General features: G+C 41.6%; 1 protein-coding gene across 1 annotated transcript; it reads right to left on the reverse strand.

Moving 5' to 3' along the window:
* Positions 1-4,274: 4,274 nt before the first annotated feature.
* LOC142662566 (tumor necrosis factor receptor superfamily member 4-like) lies at positions 4,275-17,305 on the reverse strand. The gene is made up of 7 exons (XM_075840780.1): positions 16,943-17,305; positions 11,853-11,978; positions 10,837-10,971; positions 9,602-9,668; positions 8,899-9,119; positions 7,596-7,706; positions 4,275-6,043 (listed from the first exon to the last, which is right to left on the reverse strand). The coding sequence occupies exons 1-7, from the start codon at positions 17,088-17,090 to the stop codon at positions 5,964-5,966; spliced, it is 888 nt and encodes a 295-aa protein (XP_075696895.1). The 5' UTR covers positions 17,091-17,305; the 3' UTR covers positions 4,275-5,963.
* Positions 17,306-20,848: the final 3,543 nt, after the last annotated feature.

Genomic DNA, 20,848 nt, shown 5'->3' on the forward strand with positions numbered 1-20,848 from the left:
GCACCTTTCAACTACGTCATCGCGCTGCTTCGATTGTTGAACTGCGCTGATTGGTGGGGCAAGTCATTCTGCCCTGCCAATCAATGCCTTTCAACGACACTAGCGGAGCGATGATGTAATCGCACCACTTCCGTTGTTGAAGAGCGCTGATTGACGGGGCAAGTCATTCATTCTGCTCTGACAATCAGCACCTTTCAACGACGCAAGCGGCGCGATGATTTCATTGCGCCGTTCAGCCCCAGTAGACCTGCTCAGAAGAGAGCAGGCCTGAATTGATACAGGACAGCACGGGAACCGGATCAACGTATGTAAAGTTTGGGGTTTTTTCACTTAAAAGTGAGTGGCATTATCTACGGGAAGGGGCTATATGTGGCGCAGAATCTACAAGGGAGGTTTTATGTGGGACACAATCTACAAGGGGTCTATTTGTAGGGCACGATTTACACGGGAGCTCTATGTAGGGCACTATATACAGGGGCGCTATATGTAGAGCGCTATCTACAAGGGGGCTATATGTGGGGCACTAGCTACAGGGGGCTCTATGGGGGAGTTCTATCTACAGGGGGCTCTATGGGGGCACTATCTACAGGTAGCACTGTATGTGTGTGTGTGCGTGTGTGTGCGTGTGTGTGTGTCACAGTGTATTGTGCGATTATATTTAGGGGTACAGGGGGCAGCACCATGAGAATTTTATCTTCGTTTATAGGTGCAGAAATATTTGAAAGTGAGAAGCTGAAGACATCTGAGCGGCGAACTGCAGAAATGGGTCGTGGCCGGGAGGTCATCATAGAGGTCTGGACCGGATGGGGACGAAAAGAGAAAAAGAACAACTAGAATCTGAAAAGCCATCACCAGTGAGTCACTTAATGTAAATTCAGACCAAAAAACGAAAGAGAGATGCAAAACGCAATGGTGTTGTATCAAATATAAAATAAATTTTATTGAGATTACTAAAACAGAGCATATAAAAAAAAAAAAAAGGTCCACAGACACACTAACAGAGAGACGACCATGAAATAAACTCCTGCTAAAGAGTAATTAACAATATGTACATGAGTCAGAGAATAAGGTATAGAGTACATAAAACAGAGAACAGTGCAAAAATAGTGTATAAATATATGTTCAGCAATAGTCTGTATAGGAGAAAAATACTGAGGAGTAACCATACCGACCCATAAAGTGCTGGAGTAGTTTGATAGACGTCCACCCCGACGCGCGTTTCGGTGCATTTGCCTAAGTCTGGGGGGGGAATGTAAATGTTTGTTCTGCCTCTAATCAGTACTGTATTCAATATGTGATCTGCAGCGAGATGATGGGTGGTATGATTTTATTTTTTGGGGGAAACCTCAACTCCAAACATATCCTTACCATTTTAGACCATACAAACCTATACGGCAGGGGTTGCACTAAATTGAGCTGTATTTGTGCTGGTGTTGAATTTATGTGCTGAGCTTGGTTCTGGAGTTGTATATACTGTATGTACTGAGCTTGGTTCTGGAGTTGTATATACTGTATGTACTGAGCTTGGTTCTGGAGTTGTATATACTGTATGTACTGAGCTTGGTTCTGGAGTTGTATATATGTACTGAGCTTGGTTCTGGAGTTGTATATACTGTATGTACTGAGCTTGGTTCTGGAGTTGTATATACTGTATGTACTGAGCTTGGTTCTGGAGTTGTATATATGTACTGAGCTTGGTTCTGGAGTTGTATATACTGTATGTACTGAGCTTGGTTCTGGAGTTGTATATATGTACTGAGCTTGGTTCTGGAGTTGTATATACTGTATGTACTGAGCTTGGTTCTGGAGTTGTATATACTGTATGTACTGAGCTTGGTTCTGGAGTTGTATATACTGTATGTACTGAGCTTGGTTCTGGAGTTGTATATATGTACTGAGCTTGGTTCTGGTGCTGTATTGATGTACTGAGTTTGATTCTGGGACTGTATATATGTACTAAGTTTGGTTCTGGTGTGAATACTAGCACAGACAAGAATTGGAGGTGTTGTCCATAGCAACCAGTCCAATTAAAAAAAACAAAAAAAACTTAAATCTGATTGGTTGCTATGGGCAATTCCTCCAGTTCTTGTCTGCAGTAGTTTTCATCCCTGTAGCTCAATCAATCTACCAAAGTCTGTCAGACTCAGAGTGATTTTTATTTGTGTTTATGGCAAACACTGCGATATGACCGTACCGTGTGAATATAACAAACAAAAACTAGAATATATTACAGGCAAATTCAGTTGGCTCCTTGACTATTTTCAAGCGATTGCACTCATAGAAATCACTTGTTTAGCTTAGGCCTTAGCATTTATATTCACCCAGCGCGGTCAAATAAAAAAAAAAGTTTTTCCAAAATGGCAGCAAAACGCAGAGTTTTTGTAAATATTCTCGAATAACTGTGATATGACTGCACTGTATGAATGTACCCTCAGATATCAAAGAGAATGCCATAAAGATTAACGCTGAACATGATGGAAAACGAATGTTCATTCTGCTATACACCAGAATAACCTTTATTTTCCAATGAATTGAGTAAAATGTGGCTCATTTTTTCCTATATCTAATGAATAATCCAAGTAAAGGGAATCATCCGATGGTGTATTTTCTATTAGTCAGTTACATACATAGAGAAGAGGGGCCAGCGACGCACCTTCCTGGGGTTGGCTTGTACCACATCCTTTGTGCCTATTTTAGGAAGATCCCGCACTTTACTCACCCACCCACCTATTTCTTTTACAAGCAGCGTGACTCTTGGGCGAGTTCCTCTTTTGCTAACCTTGTGGCACCTGTTGAGGAAGGGGATTCCAGAGGGGGATTACATTGACCATAGGGAATTGGGGAGCTAGGACCCCTCTCCAAGGACTACATACAGTAGCAGCCATAAGCACTGGCTCTATAGTATGTTTGTCCCTGATCTTCACATGGGATAAGGCTCAATGTGGAAGATGTATTAACACTGATGCAAAGGAAAATAGTGGTTACGCATGGCAACTAAGAAGATTGCCCCTCTAATTTTTTCAGAGGCCCTCCAGAAAATAAAAGCCGCGGCCTGCTTGACTGCCATGGGCAACTAGTTCACTTTTGCTTTGCACCAGTCTTGATACATCTCTCCCAATATCAACGTTTCCACTATACAGGACCTTTTTGGAGATGCTGTACAAAAAAAATAAAAATAAAAATAAAACAAACCTAATAGCATAATAAAATCACGACCAGTCATACCCACAACCCCAAGGGTATGTTCACACACTAGACTAAAAATGTGTGAAAATGCGGTGCTGATTTTCGCGTCTTTTTTTTACAGCCGTTAAAAAAAACGGTCCATCAAAACAGAACGCCATTTTTCCCATTGCAATCAATGGACAGATGTTTGTAGGCGCTCTGCTTCCGATTTTTCGGCCGTTTACGCCCTGAAAAATGGCCGAAAATAGCCTGTGTGAACATACCCTAAGGGCGGGTTCACACATGGCGGAATTTCACTTAAATTCCGCTGCGGACACTCCGCAGCGTTAATCCGCAGCGGAGCCGTTTCTCCATTGACTTTCACTTTAATTTAGCAGTGTTCGTTTACACGATGCGTACAATTCCGCTGCGGAGCATAGGCTGCGGAGCGGAATTTGGTGTCCGCAGCATGCTCTGTCTGTTGCGGAGCAGTGGCGGACTGGTTGCGGACTCATGGCGGAATTTCTCCATTGACTTCAATGGAGAGTCAAAATTCCGCAATGAAGTCCGCAGATCTTATGTGTGCTGCGGAGCGTATTGTTTTTACTACCATGACATTTCTTCATTCTGGCTGGACCTATGTATTTCTAGGTCTACAGCCAGACTGAGGAAGTCAATGGGGCTCCCGTAATGACGGGAGCGTTGCTAGGAGACGTCTGTAAATAGTCACTGTCCAGGGTGCTGAAAGAGTTACGCGATCGGCAGTAACTGTTTCTGCACCCGGGACAGTGACTACCGATCTCAATATACATGTATCTGTAAAAAAAAATATAAGTTCATACTTACCGAGAACTCCCTGCGTCTGTCTCCAGTCCGGCCTCCCAGGATGACGTTTCAGTGTAAGTGACGGCTGCAGCCAATCACAGGCCAAGCACAGGCTGCAGCGGTCACATGGACTGGAGCGTCATCCAGGGAGGTCGGGCTGGATGCCGAAAGAGGGACGCGTCACCAAGACAACGGGCGGTAAGTATGAATTTCTTTGACTTTCACTAGGGAAAGTGCTGTCCCTTCTCTCTATCCTGCACTGAATAGGGAGAAGGGAAGCACTTTTCCTGCAGTCCGCAGCGGCCAGTCCGCATCAATTTTCTGCACATTTTGTGCAGATCCGCAGCCGTAATCCGCAACCCGGATTAGGTGCGGCATTGATGCGGACAGTTGCGGAGGAATTCCGCCATGTGTGGTCATGCCCTAAGGCTACATTCAGAGAAATGTGACCAACCTCGGAACGGTAGTTTTTCACATCCGAGGTGCACTCGTGCGGGACGGGTTATCACGCATCCCCCATAGACTAGATTCTATGGAAGAATGCGTGAAGCGCAAAAAAAAAATACGGGCCCTTCACACAACAGTCGTGTGAACGGCCCCATTGAAGTACATGAGTCTGTGTAACGGCTGTTGTTTTAATGGCCGTCACATGGACTACAAATATGCACGTCTGAATGAGCCCTAACCCCGACTAGAAGCATCACCAATTATATATCAAAATTAACAATGAAATCAAAAACAGTTTAAAAATGTATTTCATGTCCACTATCTTTACAGGGTAAAATTATAATAACAACATAAATTTAAAAAAAAACGAACAAAAAAAAAACAAACAACAAACCTATGTACATAGAAAGGATAAAAAAAAAGCCCCATCAGTCATGAAAAAAAACCACAAAAATAACTTTAAAGGCCCTTTTACACGCGCCAATGAACGTGCGTTCCCGATCATTGCCCTGTGTAATGAGGGAAACGACCAGCCGATGAACGGGGAAACACTTGTTCGTCGACTAATCGCATATTTTATGAGGCTACAAAAATGATCGCTAGTCCGCAGCAGATTTCCCTGTGTAAACAAATAGATGTGCTGCAGACATGATGCAAATGCATGGGGACGAGCGATCGTGGTAACCATCATTGCTCCGTTTAAATGAAGTAGCGAGCGCCGATCCATAATCTGTATTGTCTCACAGCGCTAATTTTAATAGTGGTACATATGGGCGATATCTGCCTGTGTAAAACCACCTTAACCTAACAATTAAAAAAATGTTAAACCAGCTCTAAAAAAATAGACATTTTATAAAAACAGTCTTGTTGTTAAAAGGTTAAATCTCTTTAGAGGGTATATTTACATAAGAAGTTTTTGTCATGATCTTTGCCGCAGTTTTTAAAAAACACAATACTACAAAAATCACGACAAACACCGCGATAAGGCTACATTCAGACGAGCGTGTACGGCTTGCGCGTGTAAAGAACGCAGTGTTTTTCCTACATTTGCATTGTTGCGTATTGGCATCAGTGTGGCATGCGATTTTTACATCCGTGCCAGCACTTCTTTTTTTTTTTCCATCTAATTCTCTGCTTTTCTATGTAATTGATGCGTGAAACACGCACCGCACACGGATTTTCACGCAACCATAGAGTTCTATGGGCGACCAGGTGCGAAAAAACGCACCAATATAGGACATGAAGTGAGTCTCACGTGACGGACTCTCGCTGCGTGAAAACTAACGCATGTCTGAATAGCCCCATAGAAATGAATGGGTCTGTGTGCTGTGCGTTATTTCAATGCACAGCACACGGAAAAGTTTCGCTCGTCTGAATGAGCGCTAAAAATGACTAACAATGAAAATATATTTTGTTAAAAAGTCTGCGCACATCTCCTGCCGTGACAGTCCCAGACTGCAGTGGGCTGTAGAAAGTGGGCCACTGGATGCCAGTGAATAATAAGCAGCTGCATTAGAAGACGCTCCTCACGCTGGACAATCCTTGGGAAGACTGGAATCAGAACTTGTGCTTTCCTCTTGTACAGGAACTCTGCACCGCTCACCTCCTGAGATAGAGAATGGAATAAGAAGAATTTACAATCCTGCAAAAGATCTTACATTTTTCCCAGCTCTGATAATAATATTTAGGCTACTTATGCTGGTGGTAAAATCGCAGGTTAGGCTTTGTTCACATGACGTTTCTTGGCCTATGACTTACGTAGACGTGGGGAAAACATTATTGCATACATTATTATTGCATACATACGTAGGCTGTGACAGATGCCTAACAGTGACGTCCATCACCCATAGATTATTATGGTATATGTTAAACGCATAAAATATGAATTGTCATGATCCATTATGGCCTATGGGTGACGGATGTCACTGTAAGGCCTTATTCACACGAACGTGTCAATTTTGCACAGTAAAATACGCAGTGTTTTTCATGCGTTGCAGTGTGACATCCGTGTATGTTGCTCGTCTGACTTTTTTACGCGCATTTGTCATCCGTATGTCAGCAAAAAAAACAAAAGGAGGTGTTTTTTTCCTTTCTCATCATTTCTTTAGCAAGTGTTGTGTGAATCACGGACAGCACACGGATGACGTCCCTGTGCTGCCCGTGATTTTCAAGCACCCATTGACTTCAATGGGTGCGTGATGCGCAAAAAAAAATAAATTGCACAAGAATAAGACAGTGAGTGAGTTTCACGCAGCGGTCCGTTGTTTTAACGCGCGTAACACGGATGTGACATACACTCGTTTGTTTAAGGCATCTATTTAAAGCATCCGTCACCCATAGACTTTAATGGCATATGTTTAATGAATATGTCATAAGTTTTTTTATGACATATTCCTTTAATGGATGCCATGTTAAAAAAAAGGATACGTTCAATGTACACATTCCTATATTGGACCCCACAGGATAGAATAGCGAATACTGGCCTCCGTCTGACAATAGAGCCCTTTGGAGCATGTATGTTGGGAACGTTCCCCAGGTACACGCTGTAAACAGAGCCTTACCGAGACCGTTGCGCAACCTCAGTTTGTCCTTTGTCGGAAACGTAATATTTTTGTTTATCCCTGATAACAAAACATTGAGGTCGAGCAGCGCTCATGTTAACCATGATTTTACCGTGACGATCAGACCAAAGAGCAGCCATTAAGCTTTAGCCTCATAAGAACCAGTGAGATTTTTCCACCATAAATAACGCCATTGCCCGATTACCATTTACATGAAGCACATTCCCAATCCAAACATTCACCACATTTGTACATTTTTCAACCACTGGACCCCTGAACAGAAGCGGATCTCATGGTATCCCACTGCTGGAGCCTGGCAGCAAGTGTTTTCCCTGCAGCGCTATCGCAGGAGAAACAAAGCATTACACGGTGCCCACCAAAATCAATGTTTTGTCAGGTCCTCCTGAGAGACATCGTTCATAGTGCAAAAAAATGGGCAAAAAAGGCTTAGTAGTACTCACACAATTTCCTTTTAATGCCACCTAAAAATACATTAAGGTTGAGAATACCAGTCAAAACTTTATCTTCATTTATAATGTTTTATTTTGTAGATTTTGGGCCATCATTTTGTGTTCAGATTAATACTATATTACTCACTAATGAATCCTCTGTTCAGCTTCTTCCGATTTATCTGCATTATCATTGTAAGGATTATTCCTGCAGATACCAAAAGCAGTACAGCTCCAATAACAATTAATGACAGAGTCCCTAGAACAAAAAAAAGAATATTATATTACACCACATGGCAGTCAGAAAACAATGGGGCAGATTTACTACACTGTCTAAGAGTGAGACAACATAAATGATTTTACAACGCAAGGCTCAGTTCACACTGAGGTTTTTTTTTTTACACGTTTGACACGGAAACGGTGTCGGAAAATGTGCCAAAAAACGGCCGAAAATGCCTCCCATTGATTTCAATGGAAGGTGGAGGCGTTTTTTTTCCCGCGAGCGGAAAAACCGTCTCGAGGGAAAAAGAAGCGACATACCCTATCTTCGGGCGTTTATGTCTCTGACCTCCAATTGACATCAATGGGAGGCAGAGAAACCGTATTTCGCGGCTCAATGGCCGTGGGCAAAAAATGCCGCAAACGGTGTGCAGGCTGATCAAAATCTGCCTCAAAATTCCAAACAAAATTTTGAGGCAGAATTTTCTGTCAGCAAAAAACTCAGTGTGAACCTACCCTACATGATTTTACAACATAAATAATTTTCAACACTACAGGATTATATATATATATGTGCACATATATAGACAGACTGGGGAGGCTGCTGAAAAGGAAATAAAATTCCATCTCACACTGAATTTCGCAGTTTTACATTGTAGACAGAGGTTTCGTGTTTAGTTCTCTTTTCCCTCCCCCTTCCCTTCCCTATTAAAGGGTTTTTCCCACCAAGAACATTCATGGTTTATCAATAGGATATGTTCTTCGTGTAGGATATCTACTGTAAGACAATAAAACCATCTGTATTCTGGAAGCTTTTTTTGGTATAGGGGGAAATATAATTGTTAACACTTTTTTGACAAAAATGTAGTAAGGCTTGTTTGAAACAAAAGAAAAAACAAGGATTTTCCACTTATCTAAAAAACACTAACGCAGAAACCCCCAGACAGAACTGGAAATTTTTTTTTCCTTGCCTTACATGTGGAAACGTCTAAAAGTAAATGTTTCAAAAAATTCATTAAAAGGGGTAGTACAGGATTATAAAAATATGGCTAATTTCTTTCTAAAAACAACTCCACACCTGTCAGGTTGTATGCGGTATTGCAGGTCAGCTCCATTGAAGTGAATGGGGCTGAGCTGCAATACCAGACACAACACATGAACATGTTTGGCGCTGGCTGTGGAAAGCCGCCATATTATTCTAATCCTGTACAACCCCTTTAGGTGACACTTACCCGAATCTAGCGAGTTGCTAGGAGTTGTTTTGTCATTGATAAAGATACGGTTTGTCGTAGTAACATTCTGAAGATTAGTAGTTACTTTTCTTCTGTGATTCGAAGATGTTGGTGTAAAAGCAATGGTGGGAATTCTAACAGTCACAGGACTGGGTTTGGTACATTTCACATCTTTTATGGCAGATCCTTCCTCTAAAACGGTTCTCCCCATAGCACTGCAGCTTAAAAAAAGAACAAAAAAAAAAACGAAGCAAATTAAAAATCATAAATATAGTTTGAAATAGAGTAGACTGGCAATTTGGATGATTAAATAGGGAAGCTGCCGAGAAATGGAAATTACGGGCCATAATAGACTGATAGGAATTGTGACAGCCCCTTCCTTACAACACAAGCACCTTGGGCAGGGCCACAGTCAGGAGAACCAGTGGGCTTCATGGGCCCATTACAATGTGGATAAAACATACTCTACGCTTTCAGGTCAAGTGTAGACAGTGGACCCACTGAGCCCAAAGGCTCACAAAAACTTGGAGTAGGCACTGGCCATAGGGGAAACTAACATGCGCTATCATTAGAGTTACTACAAAGCAAAGGCGGAGTTTCACTTTAATTTGTGATGGGATCACGGTCAATAGGATCCTGGTAGTTAGGATAAGAAAATAAGTTTGCAAAAAAATAAAATAAAAAACACGCATTTTCTACTTACTTTGACCATGGACGACAGACACTATTTTCTTCCGTTGAAAAATATCCAGATTTGCAGGGCTGGCATTCTAGAATAAGAACATTTACAGTGACCACGGGACACACAGTAATGATCGACACAGAGCTGACACTCCGTTATAAATATAATGACAATTACCCGTCGCCCTATACAGTATGATCAGTGACCATGTTCCTTAAAGAGGTAAATATACAATTACAATTGTGAGTTACTTCTTTATGACTGTCATTCCCCATCCAGTTATTAAAGAGGATTTTCACCCAAAACACAAAAATTGGCATATATTAGTTTATCAGGAGTTAGAATAGCGACCAACGTTTGGCGGTTACATTTCGTTTACTTGCAGAAATATTGCCATTTTTCTATTCAACTGCGACAGCCATTTTTGCACAAGTGACAATAGGAAGTGAAGCCATATTGGTTGTCACTTCTGAATAAACTTTTCCAAAAATGATGGCACACGGTTACTTTTGTTACTGACAAAAATGACAGTCGGTCGTTCGTTATTAAGAAGCGAATTAAAAAGTGACAATCAGCATGGCTGCCCTTCATGTTATCATTTGTGCATTGGCCGCCGCAACTGAATAGAAAAATGGCAATATCTTTTTAACTAAAACAAATCGCTGGAACTTCTGATCTACTAGTACAGGTTTACAGTTTGGTTGGAAATCTTTATTAACTAGCCTGTACTGAGAAAGCATTCCTACCCTACCCCCTTACCAACTGGTACTTTGGTGCACGCTTAGTGGGTGCACTTACTTTGATCAGATGCCATTATCTCAAATGGAGTTCTGTTGAAATTAACTCATTCCCCATCTGTCTTTCCTAGACTTATTCCTGTCATTGCAATACAACAAAGCTGTCTGCTCTGATTCATGCGACATATGCCCCACTCTGCCCGTAGACTGACTCACCACGCACCATCATATGAGCCCCGCCTCCTGACAAAATAAAAAACTGTCTTTAGCATTTTCAAAAAATAACAACTGTTTGTTACGTTAAAAAAAACAAAACGTTTTTTAGGACCTTCTTACTCTTGATTTTCCCCTACATCACAATGATAAGGGTCTAATCGCACAGTGCGGTTATATTGCGTTCTTTACGAAAAAACCTGATGTGACCGCAATGTGTGAGTAGACCCAAACCCATCATGTTCAAATAAACATAAATGAATAGGCAAACACTTAACACTATAAAACACAATGCACACCACATACTGTTATTTACAATCTCTTTTCCTTTGTCACATCGGCAGGTGGTTTTGCGGTCGTTTCTTGGCGTACTTCCTTCGGGACATTCACATTCAGCATCGGAGCTAGAGGTACACGGCTTTTTTTCAATGCTTCCTTCTGCTGTCAAATAAAATACAAGGAAGTGATTACCATGAGACGCGATCTTACAATATTAAGGCTTCGTTCACATCTGCGTCAGGGCTCCGTTCATGGGTTACGTCGGACCTTCCCGTCATGGGGAACCTATGAATGGAATCCAAACCGAAACCAACGGAAACCATAGGTTTCAGTTTCCATCACCATTGATTTCAATGGTGATGGATCTGGTGCAAATGGTTTCCGTTTGTCACCGTTGTGTAAGAGTTTTGTCGCTTTGACGGAAAGATTATTGCAGTCGACTACGGTCTTGATTCTGTCAAAACGACGGAACCCTTAAACAACGGTGACAAACGAAAACCATTTGCACCGGATCCGTCACTATTGAAATCAACGGTGATGCAAACGGAAACCAATGGTTTTCCTTTGTTTCAGTTTGGATTCCATTCATGAGTTCCCCTGACAGAAAGCTCCGAGGGAACCCATGAACGGAGTCCCGACGCAGATGTGAACGAAGCTAACACTTACTATTCATTTACTCTAGTGTTGCTAATGACAACCAATCAGATTACAGGATACATTTAAAGGGGTTGTTCGGTGACTGGCAACCTCCTTTTTAAATTTAGGGCCCTACCCCCAGAAATCAGCTGTTACTCCTGGCGTAAGGTGCCAGCATCTGCACAAAAAAAAAAGTAGCATTATACGAAAATCCATGCAAGCGCTTAATAATCGGCTTCACTGATTCCACCGGAGCGAGAGATGCTCTTCAAAAAATGACTTGGCGGATTGACGGGGGGGGGGGGGGGGGGTCAATTCGTAGGGCCTGCGGACAACCCTCTATGTTGTCCACAGGCACTACTATAGAAAGGGGAGATCATCTCCCAGGCCCTTCTTTTTTGGCTTACCTTTGTTACAGACAGTGCACAGCTTACAGCCATCTCTGGCATTTTCTGGGTTGTAGCGGTTTTTCTTACAATTGATACATTCCGATGCTTTATTAGAGGGTGTGCAAATATCTGCTATTTGCTGACCTAAAAAAAATGAAAAATAACCTTAAATAGTAAAACTTGTAACCTAAAATTCATCAACAACACTTTATGCATCAGCATCATCAGTATTAAAGGATATTTCCCCTTACTTGTTCAAAATTAGTTTGTAGAGACGGCCATAAGGCGATCCAACAAATGCAAAAGGCTTATTTAAAAATTGCCCGTCTTATGATATTTTATGCCTTTTTTTCTTATCTCTGGCTGTGACCTTCACAGGAATGAATGGAAACCTGCAGGGAAATATGAGCATGCCGTGGATACGCATGCTCATTAATTTGTGGAAAAGAAGTGTATTTTACCCTTTCAATGTATAGGATGAAATCCGCAATGAATCCACATGTAACACATGTTTCCAAATGAACAAGCAAATTTAACAGCGGAATCGCAGCAGATTTTTTCCACCTATGTCAGGACCTAGCCTAAGAGGACAAAATTGCTAGATGTAAGTAGGTCCCCCTACCGATAGGACATTGTCAAACTATATAGGGACACGGCCCATTGATTAGCTGAATGGTAATACCCAATTTTCAACTTATTCAAACATTTCCAAGAGGAATAACAGAGGAACGGCACAACGCAGAATTCTAAGAAAAGATGCTCCAGAATGGTTATTTCATGGGGAATACAAGTATTTACTAAAACGGACATGTCTGGAGAGTGTAAAAGTCCGAAGGCACCATGCACACGACCAAGCCGGTAATCACAGTCCATGATTACGAGCACGGCCGGCCGCAAAAAGAAAAACATAGGACATATCCTATCTTTTTCGCAGCCTTTCTATGGCGCAGACACCTTCCCGTAAATATACGGGAAGGTGTCCGTCAGCAATAGAAATGAATGGGTCCGTAATTACGGACCGTAATTATGGACGAAATCTACGGTAGTGTGCTTGGGGCCCTACTTAGTGCTTCTAGCCAAACAGGACTCAATGTACACATGCTTTCTTGAGGTGCCCAAAATGCACTTTGCAGGTGCAATAGCACTGGTTTATTTTTTCCTTATAGTACCTATTGGAGTCACAGTTTAACTGTACTATATTATGACCAATATATAATCAATTGTGAAATACTGATATCATACGTGTACTAATATCCAGCTCCATAACCGCACGCACATTGTAAGTATACAGAGCTACAAATGAACAGGTAAGTAATCTCGCAGTTATTACATCCGTCCTCTCAGCAAGTCTTAAACCACACTCAGCAAATTACTGTATATACTACTAGCGCTTACACAGATCTAGAAATAGATTTACACCTATTCACAATGAAACTGAGAAAAGACAATGTTCCACTATAAGGTTCATTCACTCAGACTAGAAATCTCCTTCCATACATCTTTCAGTTTTCCCTAATACAGGTCCCCACAAGATATTAGCAACTTAATGTGTAAAAGGATTGTCTTCTTAGAACAATCCTTTTTTGTTAGAAGGGTCCATAGGATCTCCCGCTGATGGGACCTCCAGCGATCAGCTGTAATGAGGGAATCTGCCAGCAAGTATTCAATTTCCCTACAGCACTACTACAGGGGAGATGAAGTATTACACAGTGAGTGACTACTAAAATCAATGAGGAGTGCTAGGTCTTCCAGAACGAGAGGCGCTCTTTCCAGATGCTCATAACTCTGGCTATTATATAGGGACCTCTATTAACTCAGAATTCCCTAATAGTGTATTTCAAAATATGTTTCCTAAACCAGTTAACCCAATTAGGTAAATAATAGTAATACAGTAAAATTAAATTTAGTCTGCCATCAATGGGTTATGGATTATCAAATAGCCTGGATTATTAGATGGTCATGAAAAAGTATATAAAATTCACTAAAAAGGTAAACCTTAGGCCTCATGAACACGAACGTGCTTTTACGGCCGCAATTCCCCCGAAAATCCACGGGAGAATTGCGGCCGCATTCATTCCTATGGGGCCATGCACACGACCGTGGTTTTCACGGTCCGTGCATGGCCCCGGAGTCTGTACCGCAGAAAGAACGGGCAAGCCTTATTACAGCCGTGTTCTGCGGTCCGGGCTCATTGAAAATAATGGCCGCGGCCATGTGCACAGCCAGCGATTTGCGGGCGGCTTGCGGCTGTCACTCTGTGGCCGGCCGACCCGGAAATCACGGCCATGCACATGGCTACAGTCGTGTGCATGAGGCCTTAAGGTAAGGTAAGCTTCTGGTCTAGTCAAATTGCATTTCTGTGCCAGATTGAGAGAATGTTAACATTGTTATTAATAATATTATTATTAAATAGTTTTTTACTGAATACTTTCTTCTCATGACACTGGTAAAGTCTGGGAGCTGGAATGCTACAGATGCCAGTAATGATGGTGTCCTATTACTCATTAAGAAACTGGACTCTTAACTCTGATCGGACTTCTGCTTGGGTATACGAACAAAGCAAGGGTCAATGCAGTATCTTTTTTTAATAACTTGTGCAATGTAAAGTACCATCTCCCTACTTGATAAAGATGGACTAGAGCCACCATCTAAAGGCCACACCACCCCTAAAGATGAGACCAAGATACTAAAGAATGACATGGATAACAACTCTCTTATCGATCCCTATCACTTTCTTTACAAGTTCGGGGGGCAGAGGAGAATTTAAATTCCCTCCGGCAGCTGTATGCTATCTATGTAGTGTCAGAAACAGGCTGTTGTAAAACCATGAAGTGTCTGGTAATAGACTGAAGGAATGTGATCTAATGTATATGGAGGCGGTGCGATAGGGGAAAGCAGGATCAGGCATTTTGCAGGGGAAATTAAGTATTACGAGGTGGCCATTCACATGGATGGGCGATCATGTGATACATGGACCAGTCAGCCAGAGCTAGAGTCACCCTTTGTAAGTTGCAAATTTTGCCCCAAATGAACACCAGTCTTAGTAAATGTGGGCCTGTGAGTAAAGTCCTAGTCACTTCTGTTTGGGACTTCCCCTTCAACTTCTTTCCACTCGTGATGTATGAAAATTGCAGTGTCTGTATATTTCTGTATAGTAACAGTAAACTATATTTATCTCTGTACAGAAATATACTTGTCGGGTTTAATTTTACATCACCCCACTCATATTATGGGAGGTTCAAAGGAGTCCGGGCTGCACCATACATGTATCTGTACAAGGCAGATTGATATCTGATATTGTTCTGGGGAAATGACATACATGAATTTTCACCACTTCAGGAGGTGGAAGGCTGGTTTAATGTGACTACACGTTATCACCTATATTACGTACGCAACACTCAGCCCCTCCCCCCAGTTTGGTAGAACCAAACTCCGATGACCATAGGGCTCTATGTTAAGTTCGGTTTAGAAGAACTGCAAAGGGTCCGCGTGTTGTGCCCATAACATGAATTATAAAATGCCTCAAAAATTACAACCATGTGAAACTGATCTGAAGTGGGACTTTCTTTCCCTCCTGTCACAGTGTTTGCCCCCAAGTCACCTGAACTATTTTCGTTATATTCATATCAAATGCATATTGTAAATTATTTGCCTTTTCTGCCTTTCCAATTCTCAGTTTTCCCTTTCAAGGCGCCAACAGACATAGGGTATTTTATGACAGTCTGAGGCAAAACGCACGCTGCCGCCTTCTAATTCGGCTCTGTTCACACTAGTCATGTGACTTCCGTTTTTAAGGGCTCCATGGTGCATATGCCGGATCCATTATGATACACCCATAAAATGTGTCCGTCAGGCTTGCAATTTTTTTTTTACTCCATTGACTGTTGCGGAGTGCGTCACTATTCTGAACGGAAACCTGGCACAAGAACTCACGCTAAAGTGTGAACAGAGCCTAGGAATTAGCTACATAAACTGTTCTGTACCCATTATTGAAACACTAGCCCAATATACATTAGATCAGCATTTCCTTCATTACATAAGACACGTGAAAAAAAAAATCAGACGTGGAATTGGCTGACAAACCACGGCAGAAATCCAAAGCTGACCCTCGGATTTATGCCGTCGATTTTCAGTAAAAACTGACGCGTTTCTACACACAGATTAAATAGGGCTAATCTGTCTGTGGTTACCTGGTGCTGTTTTAGTGGCGGAATACAGAAGACATGTCACTTCTTTTTTTCAGCGAGACAGTTTACAATTCCGCCTGCTGACAATTCTGCTCCATTAAAGACAATGGGAGGCTTCCTACAAGCGCTTTTAAAAAAAAATCTGATTCTGATGTGAAAAATACGTAGGAATCAGTGTGAAAACCTCGCCGTGTAAACACGAGCAATAGACAGACATGAGAATATATATATATATATATATATATATAAATAATAATTTCTATCACAGACAGACATATATATATATACACACACACACACAAATAAAGATAGAAATAGATTGATAAATAAATATCAGATATATAAGATAGATAGCAATATATACATATAAATAGATAAAGATACAAAGTAGATAGATAGATATATCTAGCTATACACACAGATAGAAGAGAGATTATATATAAATATATATACAGACATGATTTTATAAATATATATAGACAGAAATGAGATATATCTGTGTATATATATATATATATATCTCATGCCAATCTGCCTATAAATACATATATGTGTATATACAAATAGATTTTTGTTTACATTTATGTATATTTAGACAGAGATCTATTTAGAACATTATTTATATAAACACAATATATATCTACCCACAATTATAGTTTCAAATAATATATTATTTTCATGAAATAATTATTTTTCATGATTCTATAATCTATATTATTACATATAATATATATGTAGATCTAGGTACAATAATGCTGCCACTAATAGTAATATATTGTATAAAATACAACAGATGTCGCCTCTTATATACACACACTATATATATATATATATTTATATATTAGACCCATATGAACACTCCAGTATATCCGTATTTATACATCTCTTTGACCCCCCTTAGGACATATAGGTGCCCCCCACCTGCGGCGCAGTAGTTGCAGCACACGTCTCGTCCCCCCCGGGTCTCCCCATACTGGTTCCGCAGACACTCAATAGCAGCAGCCGGGGCCGGCAGCAGACCACTGAGTACGAGCAGCAGCCCGGTAACCCGGAGTCCCACATCCGCCATCTCATCAGCACCAATGTCGCACCGCACTGCTCTGCTCCATACACCCTCTCATGACATTACGGCTTTTATAAGCCCGGAGAAGATTAGGGGCGGAGACGTCATAACTTTCTAAACTGCTAGTCACGGTTTGTACGACCTGCAACTCTGTAGCTATCGTTTACCCACAGCCCGGGGCATGCTGGGAGCAGTAGTAGTGGCACAGAAGTTTTTATTTGTGGTGGATTAAAACAGTTGCTTATAGCAACCAATCAGATCACAGCTTTCATGTACTCAGTAGTAGAAAATAAAAGCTGGATTATAATTGGTTTCTATGGGCAAATTGCTCCAATTCCCGCACTACCATTAGGAAAACTTGCCCATAGCAACCAATCAGGTTCCAGCTCACATTTTACTGAACCCTAATAGAGAATGAAAAAAGCGATCTAATTGGTTGCTATGGGATACTGCTATTTTTTATTAATTTTTTACATTTTGTGTGCCTTTCCAGGACATTCAATATTCCGCACTGAATCCCAGTCAGCTTGCTGTGGGTGGGCAACCTGAGGCGCTCTTGGTGCCCAGGACAAGAATTTCAAAATGTGCCTCCTTCAACCTCGACCCACCCAGCATGATAATTGACTCATACGTAGTTGCACTAAGGCCCTGTTCACGTTTGCTCTATGGCTTTCGTGCATAATGAAAGCCATAGCACTGCGCTCAATATGTCATACTTCGGGGTTTCGACAAAGTTTGCACAATTTTTTAGTCAAGAAAAGCATGTGCATCACAATTCTTGCCGTCGAAAGTGCCAGAAACCCAGACTGAACCTCTGACGCAGGTGTAAACATAACCTTCAGAGAAGCGCTTATCAGACCCCGTAACCTACAGTCATGTTGTCCGCTAGGACACAGCAGCCAATAAATCATACAAAGAAATGTAAAGGCAGTGTTGTGGCTTATTTCATAAATTGCTCCCCTCCTTAATTGTGCCCTAGGCAGCCACCTATTCTGCCTATCCCTCCTCCTGGCGAAATATATTTGAATCACACTTCACTAAAGTCGCACAACTTGAACTGGGCAGGAGCCCATACTGCAGGTCTGGTCTGTCATTTATACATACACTACCGTTCAATAGTTTGGGGTCAACCAGACAATTTTGTGTTTTCCATGAAAACTCACACTTATTTTATCAAATGAGTTGCAAAATGACTAGAAAATATAGTCAAGACATTGACAAGGTTAGAAATAATGATTTTTATTTGAAATAATAATTTTCTCCTTCAAACTTTGCTTTGGTCTTGGAATGCTCCATTTGCAGCAATTACAGCATTGCAGACCTTTGGCATTCTAGCTGTTAATTTGCTGAGGTAATCGGGAGAAATTTCACCCCATGATTCCAGAAGCCCCTCCCACAAGTTGGATTGGCTTGATGGGCACTTCTTGCGTACCATATGGTCAAGCTGCTCCCACAACAGCTCTATGGGGTTGAGATCTGGTGACTGCGCTGGCCACTCCATTACAGATAGAATACCAGCTGCCTGCTTCTTCCCTAAATAGTTCTTGTATAATTTGGAGGTGCTTTGGGTCATTGTCCTGTTGTAGGATGAAATTGGCTCCAATCAAGCGCTGTCCACAGGGTATGGCATGGCGTTGCAAAATGGAGTGATAGCCTTCCTTATTCAAAATCCCTTTTACCTTGTACAAATCTCCCACTTTACCAGCACCAAAGCAACCCCAGACCATCACATTACCTCCACCATGCTTGACAGATGACGTCAGGCACTCTTCCAGCATCTTTTCAGTTGTTCTGCGTCTCACAAATGTTCTTCTGTGTGATCCAAACACCTCAAACTTCGATTCGTCTGTCCATAACACTTTTTTTCAATCTTCCTCTGTCCAATGTCTGTATGCTTTTGCCCATATTAATCTTTTCCTTTTATTAGCCAGTCTCAGATATGGCTTTTTCTTTGCCACTCTGCCCTGAAGGCCAGCATCCCGGAGTCGCCTCTTCATTGAAGACGTTGACACTGGTGTTTTGCGGGTACTATTTAATGAAGCTGCCAGTTGAGGACCTGTGAGGCGACTATTTCTCAAACTAGAGACTCTAATGTACTTGTCTTGTTGCTCAGTTGTGCAGCGGGGCCTCCCACTTCTCTTTCTACTCTGGTTAGAGCCTGTGTGTGCTGTCCTCTGAAGGGAGTAGTACACACCGGTGTAGGAAATCTTCAGTTTCTAGGCAATTTCTCACATGGAATAGCCTTCATTTCTAAGAACAAGAATAGACTGTCGAGTTTCACATGAAAGCTCTCTTTTTCTAGCCATTTTGAGAGTTTAATCGAACCCACAAATATAATGCTCCAGATTCTCAACTAGCTCAAAGGAAGGTCAGTTTTATAGCTCCTCTAAACAGAAAAACTGTTTACAGCGGTGCTAACATAATTGCACAAGGGTTTTCAAGTGTTTTCTAATCATCCATTAGCCTTCTAACACAGTTAGCAAACACAATGTACCATTAGAACACTGGAGTGATGGTTGCTGGAAATGGGCCTCTATACACCTATGTAGATATTGCATTAAAAACCAGACGTTTGCAGCTAGAATAGTCATTTAGCACATTAACAATGTATAGAGTGTATTTCTGATTAATTTAATGTTATCTTCATTGAAAAAAACTGTGCTTTTCTTGCAAAAATAAGGAAATTTCTAAGTGACCCTAAACTTTTGAACGGTAGTGTGTATATATATACATATACATATATACACACATACATATACCGCCACCATGGCGTTATGCCCGGCGGTAATAGGTTTCTAAAATATGCCACTTTCTCTTACCACACCTGTCATGGCTTGATTGACGTCCCACAGGCTTTACGTCACACGCGCTGCAGGACGTCAATCAAGCCATGAGGGGCGTGATAAGGGGCCGGACTGCATGACTCCTTAGGAGAGCGGCACCGCCCAGATGACTCTTCACTGGTAATGAAAGGGGTTTTTCCATCAGCGACATTTATGACGTATTCACAGGATATGCCATAAATGTCAGATAGATGCGGGTCCCACCTCTGGGACCCGCACCTATCTCTAGAACAGGGCCCCCTAAACCCCGTTCTACTTTTCTCGTTTCCCGCTGCCACTTTGTAATTTCTGACCATGTAATAAGAAAACAGCGTAGCTCACTTCCATAGAAGTAAATGGCAGCTACGGAAGCAGCGTAGCACGCGAGGTGCGCTGTTTCCGTAACTGCCATTCCCTACTATAGGAGTTACGAAAATAGCTTAGCTCAGTGAGCTACGCTATTTTCGTAATTTCCGATCATGTAATCAGGAAGTGGCTGGGAGGCAGTGGGAACCAAGAAAGGTAGAACGGGGTTCATAGGGCCCCATTCTAGAGATAGGTGAGGGTCCCAGAGGTGGGACCGCATCTATCTGACATTGATGGCATAACCTGTGGGTATGCCATAAATGTCCCTGATGGGCAAGCCATACAGCACGTGCTACATTATAACTTTATTTTATAATTTATGCTGCAAGGAACAGTTTAGACAGGGGCATCTTTAGAAACGTATCACCATCGGGTATAATGCCACGGTGGCAGTTTAGTGGCCAAAAATAATAAATCAGTTGCACGTCTCATTCGCCATATTTTGTGACATAGATAGATTCATACACTCTATATTACGTATATAGCAGCCACTATTCTGCTGACAGGTATGAATATAGATTAAAATAACATTAAAAAAATATACGGCCAGGATCACACACAGATTTGATGCAGTTT

The sequence above is a fragment of the Rhinoderma darwinii genome, chromosome 10 (assembly GCF_050947455.1).
Source record: "Rhinoderma darwinii isolate aRhiDar2 chromosome 10, aRhiDar2.hap1, whole genome shotgun sequence".
Classification (NCBI taxonomy): domain Eukaryota; kingdom Metazoa; phylum Chordata; class Amphibia; order Anura; family Rhinodermatidae; genus Rhinoderma; species Rhinoderma darwinii.

Excerpts from the sequence above, each read along its gene's own strand:
- LOC142662566 (XM_075840780.1), bottom strand. The coding sequence starts at position 17,090 with ATGGCGGATGTGGGACTCCGGGTTACCGGGCTGCTGCTCGTACTCAGT. Across the intron at positions 10,972-11,852 it reads GTGCACTGTCTGTAACAAAG|CAGAAGGAAGCATTGAAAAA; the intron begins GTAAGCCAAAAA and ends TTTATTTGACAG. Across the intron at positions 9,669-10,836 it reads AAAAGAGATTGTAAATAACA|AATGCCAGCCCTGCAAATCT; the intron begins GTATGTGGTGTG and ends TTCTTATTCTAG.